The following is an 8,972-nucleotide window of genomic DNA, read 5'->3' on the forward strand; positions in this document are numbered from 1 at the left end:
GGCATGGAGCGTGAATGTACGATAAGTTCACGAGAGGTATTTGGAATGTCAATGCATTTAGAAAAAGTGTCGCGAATGGGCAATTCGTCGCGTGTGTGAACGAATGCATGAATATTGACGATACAACTCGAGAGGCCGCAGTCAAGTACGCTTTAAAACTAGGACAGTTTGAGCTTGCACAGAGACTGTGGCCAGAGGCTGGTGCGTGTTGGATTTTGCTGCCTATTGTTCAAACATCGAAATGATCGAGTGGATGTATGCATGTGGGTATATGCGACGCCATGAAAGACTTGCAGCATCGTCGATACACATTTTACTTTCAGGTGAACAATTTAGAGCTGGCCAAAATGGTTTTAATGCAGCACTCCCCGCTTCCTGAGTATCAGGAGGATTGGGGATGGAATCGCACTTTAACAGTGGCGTGCACCACCGGAAATGAAGTAGCGCTGCCGTGGCTTCTTGATCATCCTCTGGGTGACAAAGCGTGCAAGCCAAGGGGGAAAATCGAATCGATCAGTGCGTTGCTCTGTGCAGGTGCTAGAGGTAGGCATTTCTAAGTTATGGAGTATCTACGTGGCCGTGGATTGGCGTACAATGCTGGTGTAGCTATGAAGGTTGCGATTGATGTGGGGCCAGGCAACCTCCGTGAAGTGGCTTCTCCGAAATTATACATGAAGAGGCTTAACCCGATCGACAAACCAGATTCTAAATTTTTCCATGAGTTCGACTCGTAGTCTTCTTTTAAAATCGCAGACTCCAAGCGAGCACGAACGGATCCTGGTGGCCGTGCGCAGAAGATTTCATTTTTGGGCGGCAAAAAGAGGCCAAATCGCCGTACTTGAATGGATCCAATCGAATTGAGCCCAGAAATGTCGTGCTACTGCCATGGATGTTGCGGCAGGCGAAGGCCACTTGGACGTTGTGAAATGGCTGCACACGAATCGATCTGAAGGCTGCACCGGTACGGCGATGTATTGGGTGGCCCAAAATGATCACTCAGAGATGGTCAAGTGGCTGTTTGCGAACATTCCTGCGTCTCGTTATCCCTCGGCAGTTGACAGAGCGATAATGTCCGGTCATTTCCGCGTCGCAGATTGGCTACGCTTGCGCTTTCCTGATTACACGATAGGCCCTATCATAGGGAGCTCGCACCATTTGTAAGCCAGGGTTGAAACCAACTTGAACATCTTTAAACTCTGTTGTGGCTACAAGATCATGCCGACTACATATTGACTTCAGATTTTCTGAAAAGTGTGCGAAGCGAAATCACTGCATGCTATCAATTCAAGTACTATCCTGACTATGAACAGGTTTTATTCAAGTGGTTGACTGAAAACTCTCCCAACGAAGCTACAAACTGACTGCTCAAGCTATTGGCAAATCTAGCGATAATGGGCATTATTATTCTCTCGAAGAGCTGCAAACGACTTAAATCAAGTGTTTGAGTAATGCAAATTCAAGGTTAGCTTTTACTTTGAAGTTTCTTTCTTCTTCCACTCCTGCTTACCGAGTACAGCCATAAGCAGAAGAATCGCTTTTAGCAAAGAATAGTATCGAGAAAAGCTCGCCGTTTCTTGAAAAAGATTCCACTGAGGTCACGATCGCACAAGTCGCTCAACACGGATCGTGTGCCCTGGTACAGCATCCGCTCGCGCTGCACTAACAAGTTACACCACTCGGCATCCAGGCCGTGTCTTCCTGCGATTCTCTGGATACGGCGAGCAGTACTAATTCCATGAATCAGCTGGTCGTGCGCACATCGACAGTCTAGTAGCTCTTGAGAGTGAGAAGAATCCAAACCCCGAGTGCACGAAGCCTTCCACTGATCGAATAGCCGGTGATTGACCATAATGCTATTCTGTAGCAGGCGGTCAGAGAGCATCGATTGTTCTTGATCAGTATAGTGACCGAAGTTACGAGTATGAAGAAGAGAGTTGACCCATTGATCCCATTTAAGCAACTGGTTGCTTATCCCCCAAAAGTCCGAGTCCTTTTGACCAAGATCGATCAGTGTAGATCCATGACACGAGTTAGAGTTGCGAGTGCACAATGAATCACGTCGACCGGGCCAGAGCGCTCTGCCGTGGTCGCGACTGGACGGAATCTGCGATGTCCCATCGGGCATTAAAACGTACTTCACAGCTTTGGAGGCGTATTCGTCGTTCGCGATACACGCTCCTGTATTGATAGTTACGTTCAGATCCATTGAAACAGACCAGGCGTTGCTCTCGCAATAGCTGGATGTAAGCAGAGCTGCCTTCTTCTTGTCACCCGATACCCAGATCTTCATGACGCCGAGCGTGAAGTAGTGACATTCACCGTCAGCTCTGTACACTTCGCTCGACGTCAGTTTGTTACAATTGCTATCCTCGTAGTGCTCGATCATGAAAACTGGAGAATCCGCAAAAGTAGATCGTAGAAAGGTCTCCCGACTGCTGCTGCACGTGCCGAGTCCGTAATACGTCACGTTACTCCACCCACCCACGTGGTCATATGCAGTGCATGCAAACCGATCAGTACAGCCCCCTTCCTGAATCGTCGCTGTCGAAGGTTTCTCGCACGACGGATCATCATTACCGATCCTGACGCTCACCATACCAGCAGAAGTTGTGGGTATCGGTGTGGACGGTTGTGTAGGCATGGGTGTCGTTGGAGCCAAGGAGTCTCCACGTAGAACGTACTTCACCGCCTCCACTTGGTACTCACTTCGTGGGACACAAGCCCCAGTGTTGACACTCGCGTTTAAGTTCATAAACACAGACCAGTCGTCGCTGTCACAGCTTCCCGATACTAACAGTGCTGTCATCGATTTGTCTTCCGCAGTCCATATCGTCATCGTTCCTAGCGTGAAGTAGTGACACGCACCGTCCGCTAGATACACTTCGCTCTTGACTAGCTTGTTGCAGTTGACGTCCTCGTAGTATTCAACCATAAAGATCTTCGAGTTTGCGAAAGTCGCATCTATTCTTTTATCTCGAGATTCAAAACATGTCCGTTGGCCGTAGTACGTTGTAGTGCCAGAGGCGCCAGCTCCGAAAGCGGTGCAGGTCATAAGGTCGGTATCGTCACAACCTCCTTCTCGAATCGTTAGAGTAGAAGGTTTCTCACAAAGGGAATCGTCGTGGCCAGTGTACACGGTCACTGTGCTGTCAACCGCGATGATGCACCAGGAGAAGGCTATCAATCCCAGTAGGATTGCGGCGCCTACAGACAGGTGGCATGGTGGCGACATTGGGTCAGGTGTGGTCGGAAGTACAGAGACAATTCTCAAATAAACACTGTGGACGAACTTCCGCAAGCACCAGAAAGATCTCAAGGAGCTGTTATTTATACAACTATTTAAAGTTCACAATTCCACTTGGCGAAATCTGTCAAACGGCTGACGCTACGGAAACTTCGCGACCACCCCTTCGGTCTCCTTTTAATGCGAGACGACCACAACGAGTTAGCGTTTGCAGAATTACCGGAAAAGGCGTAATGATAGTCTCGAATCCGAATGGTAATGAAATAAATCGCTCGAAGGAAACATCTAAATATTTAAAGATGCAACGCATCTACCGGAAAAAGCGTAAAGATAGAGAGCCCATGGAAATGAATAAACCTTTCATTTTGTGAGGGTCTAGCGCTACTTCATAGATTTACTTCATTTTAAGAAAACCTTTTTTGTTTAATTCATAAAGGTTCATCGCGACAACCTACCGACAAGAGGAAATGCTGGTGCTTCGTTCGCCTTCTTTGCACTGACCACACCAAACGTAAGTCTTGTGGTGTGGGTGCAGAGATCTGATGGGGCACTGGACAAATAGCACTGCTATAAACGTTGTGTCGCATTAATATAGAATTTTGTTGTGGCCGTATCACAAGGCAATCGTCGCAAACACGGACAAGAACCACCACAAACCAGCTCTGCGTTGTGCTACGCTGATGATAACTGACTTGATGGGTGACTTGGCAGTTATGTGTCGTGCGTACAAGAAACAATAAGGACTTTCGTGAAGAATGCGAAGACAAGTTCTTGAGAATACCGTTAAGAGGATATCACATGGAAACAAGCAGGAAAAGGATAATTCCTCAGTTATTAGCAAGCTCACTTTTGATTCTACTTGCAAAGCGCCATTGACACAACAAATTGAAATTTCAATTGTGTAAAGAAGACCATGGAGGAACAAGACGAGAGACCAGTGAGATTCAAGTCGCAGGGAAGAGTGAAGGGCCTTTAAAAATTAAGCCCTTTCGTGGTGGTGGCTGGAAATCTTGGTTAGAGTTTTAGTTGAGACTCACTCGAGTGCATAGCTTCCTGCGTCTGGACGAAAGCACGGAGTCGATGATAGACCTGCATGAAGTCATCACACAGCTCTTGTCGGGCAACGATCTTGACCAGTTCAACGAACAATACGCAGAGAGTTTAGGTGGGGCTGATCCGTCCAAAGAGATCCTCTCGGCCGCGATGGAAACGTTGGCAAGAAGATATTGTCCCCCAGGAACTCGTGAGATGCTACACGAAGAGCTTCGAAGTCTCCGCAAGACACGGAGCCTCTCGGTGGAGGCGTATAGCACACAATTTAACCATTTGCTAAAGCTCGAATCATGGATAGTTCCTGACGACGGCACCGCATTAACAAACTCGGAAAAGTGTCGGTACTTTAGTGCAAGAATGCCACGCAGTTGGCAGATGCAAGTGATGATTCAGCGACGCTGGAAAAAATTCAACGACCTATACGTGGATTTTGAGCGAGTAGAACAGCGATTGGAGAAAGCTAGCGAGAAGCGAGGAAAGAACAAATCCGCAAGGCGGGACTCGCCTAACCAGAAGGCCAAAGCAGAGTTTAAGCGACCACGACTGGAATTAAAAAGAGGCATCTGGAGGCAGGAGAAGGATGTCAGTATTTTTTTATGTGTGAGGTGTATTGTGTTACCCGCCCAAACGTGTATGTGCCTGAGCCCTAATACCCATTCCCAACTTGCATGATATGCCCGGTCAGGTTGTACCTACTCAGTCTGTACCTGCTGAAGCTTCCTTTCACAATGTCAGTATTGCAAATCTCGGGGAAACGTGTGGAATAAACACAAAAGTGACGCATGTTTTCGTAAACCGGCTTCGCCTCGTTATCGTTCTCGGGTTGGTAAGACGCAAGGAGGAAAGAAACCGCAAGATCGATCCGGCTTCAGAACACCGTGGAGTGGCCATACGGCTGCAGCAGCAGCAATGTTGGTTATGGAGAATGCGGAGAACAGCCGCGATGACCCATTGGGTAATTGGTATTCTACCCAGAATAAAGAGGATCATTGTGCAGCGGCGGGAGCCACATCGATGACAGCGCCAGCGTTACGACTGAAGGTGACTCGGAAACAACCTTTAAGTAAGAAATCATTTACGGCACTAGTGGATACGGGGGCATCTACATCTTTCGTGGCTAAAGAGGTGGTTTCCTGGTTCGAACCTAAAGGAGAAAGGGGGAGCTACCTTGACGTGAACAATAAGAAACACGATAATGTGGGAAAAAAATCAGTTACCTTTCATCCTTCCTGATTTTTCGGATAAGCGGATGTGTACGGAAAGTTTTAACATCGACAAAGTTGCTCTACCCAATCATCCTTGGGTACGATTTCTTGCAGGACCAAGGCGTAGTGCTGGATTACAAAGAGCGTGAGATTCGATGGGATGGAATTTTAATACGAATGGAGCTGAAACCTGAATCCGTAAAACGAGTAGCTTTTGCTTTTATGGATAAAGAAGACCGAGTTTTAAGAGTGTTGGATGCCGAAGCTAGAGAAGTCAACTTGAAGGCTCTCGTATCAAAACAACAGCTGACTGAGGCGACTTTTAGAAGTACTCGGGGTATACCAGGTGGCCTATCTCGAAGGCATAGGATAATTTAAAGGCAACCCATATAAGCTTCCAATGAGGCCGGGAAGTTTTCCTGTGGTCCATAAGCCATATTCAATCCCACTAATTCATCAAGAAGCGGTTTTACGTGAAGTGGAGCGTTTCGCGATGCTAGGCGTTCTCGAACCGGATAAAGATTCACCTTGGGCAGCACCGGTGTTTGTGATACCCAAGAAGGATGGTACTATGCGATTTCTCTCGGATTTTCGTGGACTAAACCGGTGTTTGGAGCGGTTATGCTATCCCTTGCACAATTCAGGAGTAGGTGCGCGACCGAAGTATGTGTCTGCATTAGACTTGGTCATGGGGTATTATAGTCGGGAACTAGCTGAGGAAATCCGTCCTTATATAGCAGTCGTGCTACCTTGGGGGAAATATCGGTATCGTCGACTACCCATGGGAATCAGTAGAGCCCCAGATGAATTCCAGGCTATGATGCAACAGCTGTTAGACGATTTATCGTTCGTTCGTGTTTACCTGGACGATGTATGTCTCGTACTATCAAAATCCTTTGACGAACAACTCAATCATTTGCGAGTCGTACTACAGCGGCTCCAAGATGCGGGACTTATTCTTCACTCGAAGAGAAGCAAATTCTGCATGCAGGAAGTGGAATATTTATGATTTCATCTGAGTGCGGAAGGAAAAAGACCGATCACAAAGAAGATAGATGCTATTATGCAACTGGATCGCCCGAGAAGTATTAGAGATCTACGAAGATTTATTGGGATGGTGAATTACTACAAAGATATGTGGATAGGACGATCGGAAATCTTGGCACCTCTGACGGCTCTTACGTCCAACAAGCGACCATACCAATGGACAGAGCGTGAGGACCTCGCTTTCCAGAAAGCCAAAGACATGATCACACAGGAAGTAATGTTGATTTTGACAAATCGTTTGACATCTATACGGATGCGTCACCACATCAATTAGGTGGAGTGATTATGCAGAAGGGAAGACCGCTAGCGTTTTGGTCCCGCAAATGTAATGCCTCGCAGGAGCATTACACGACGAACAAAAAAGAGTTGCTAAGTGTACTAGAAATATTGCGCGAGTTTTGCTCAATTCTGTGGGGACGTCGGCTGTGAGTATTCACGGACCACAAATATTCTATTCAAGTCACATTCAACAATGAGCAAACACTACGATGGTGTCTGGAGTATGGCCCCGAGATGATATACATTTGAGGCCACGACAACGTTGTCGCAGATGCTCTCTCATGATTACCGATCAAATCAGAGGCCCCTCATGCAAATCTGAGTGCTGTTCAGTCAGACAGCGAAGAATCCCCAGTGTGGTCGCTTTCGCTCGGTGAAATCGCAGAAACGCAGCATCGATCCGGCCTTCACGAAGGTCCGGAAGTTGCACGGCGTACGATCGGCGACACTACGGTGTTTGTCAGCAAAGCCGACGGGAAGATAGTACTGCCACTACTGTAGGCGACATTGAAGATTGGGCCAGAAATTGTAACCCATACTATACAGACTGTAAAAAGTCTAAAAACTGTCTGTTTGATATAAATAAAAGTGCTAGGGCGGTAGAACTCAATCTGCGACCGGGCAATGTGTCATCTTCCTTTTTGACATATGATTTTGATTCTAGACCAATCATATCTGTGTATTTGGCGCGCCTTTCCCCCCAAAATGACAGTGTTCTGAGAAGGCATTTTTAAACGACTGTAGCTCCAAAACGGCTGGGAATTGGCTAAAAATGACCACAAAATCGAAATCTAAACGCATGATTGCACCCTATATCTAAATGTCGAGATAGGTTTTCCTAAATGTAGACCTCTTATGCCTCTCTAGATTCTGGCCCAATGTTCAATGTCGCCTACAATAATAGAGCTGGTATCTAAGGTACTGAATACGTACTGGAGATTAGATTATGCTCGACTCGATAAAGAACGTGATGACGTGGCCAGGCATGACCGAGGCTGTAGGTACGCAATTGTGAGCAGTGTGCTCAATGCAAGGACCGAAAAGCGAAGCATGGGCAGATTCCAGTAAAAACAGTAGAAGTCCGACCGTGGGCAGAAATAGCAGTTGACACACTCGGACCTCTCGGAAGACACTATAAATGGCGGGCAATGACAACTGTAGACACCAGCACCCGACTAATGGAGATTACAGCTATGAAGGACGGAACGAGTGCAGAAGCTTCTAGAATTGTCGACCAAGTATGGTTTAATCGATATCCAAGATGTATTTGTGACCAGGGGGTGGGATTTCGGGGAGAATTTCGGGAATTGTTGGAAAGTTATGGTGTTGAACGAATTAGTACGACAGCAAAAAAAACGCAAGCCAGTGGTCATTGAGCGATTGCATCGCTCAATTAACAACAAATTACGCACAGAGTCGATCGCTACAGAGGAAGAATGGGAAAATTGTCTATCTTCTGTAATGTTTGGATTGCGAGCGCAGCATCACACGATGACGACTCTATCGCCTAGTCAGGCGGTATTCGGACGAGACATGCTATTCGATTACCCCTCTAACGTAGATTGGTGGCAACAGCTGCAACGGGAGCAGCTTCAGCTTGAGAGGGCCAATCGGCGAGAGAACGCGAACCGAGACGAGCATGAGTATCAACCAGAAGACTGGGTCATGGTGGCTCGTAACGATCCACGTTCCCCAAAACTACAAGCTCGATTTGAAGGACCGTATCAAGTATTTGCTGCTCGAGATAACGGAGCCTTACTGATTAACAAGGGCAAGTACATGGGAGGTATTCAGTTGCGCCGCGTCAACCCATTCAAGACAAGTAACATGGGGGAAGATGTTGTGCTACGCTGATGATAACTGACTTGATGGGTGACTTGGCAGCTATGTGCTGTGCGTACAGGAGACATTTAGGGCTTTCGTGAAGAATGCGAAGACAAGTTCTTGAGAATACCGTTAAGAGAATAGCACATGGAAACAAGCAGGAAAAGGATAATTCCTCAGTTATTAACAAGCTCACTTTTGATTCTACTTTCAAAGCGCCATTGACACAACAAAATGCTGGTGCTTCGTTCGCCTTCTTTGCATTGACCGCACCGAACGTAAGTCTTGCGGTGTGTGTGCAGAGATCTGATAGGGCACTG

General features: G+C 47.0%; 1 protein-coding gene across 1 annotated transcript; it reads right to left on the reverse strand.

Moving 5' to 3' along the window:
- Positions 1-1,098: 1,098 nt before the first annotated feature.
- Positions 1,099-3,243, reverse strand: PITG_20099 (uncharacterized protein; the record flags this gene model as incomplete). Its single annotated transcript, XM_002896063.1, has 3 exons — positions 1,099-1,132; positions 1,608-1,727; positions 2,136-3,243. The coding sequence occupies 3 exons, from the start codon at positions 3,230-3,232 to the stop codon at positions 1,099-1,101; spliced, it is 1,251 nt and encodes a 416-aa protein (XP_002896109.1).
- Positions 3,244-8,972: the final 5,729 nt, after the last annotated feature.

This window comes from Phytophthora infestans, genomic scaffold, assembly GCF_000142945.1.
Source record: "Phytophthora infestans T30-4 supercont1.106 genomic scaffold, whole genome shotgun sequence".
NCBI classification, from domain to species: domain Eukaryota; phylum Oomycota; class Peronosporomycetes; order Peronosporales; family Peronosporaceae; genus Phytophthora; species Phytophthora infestans.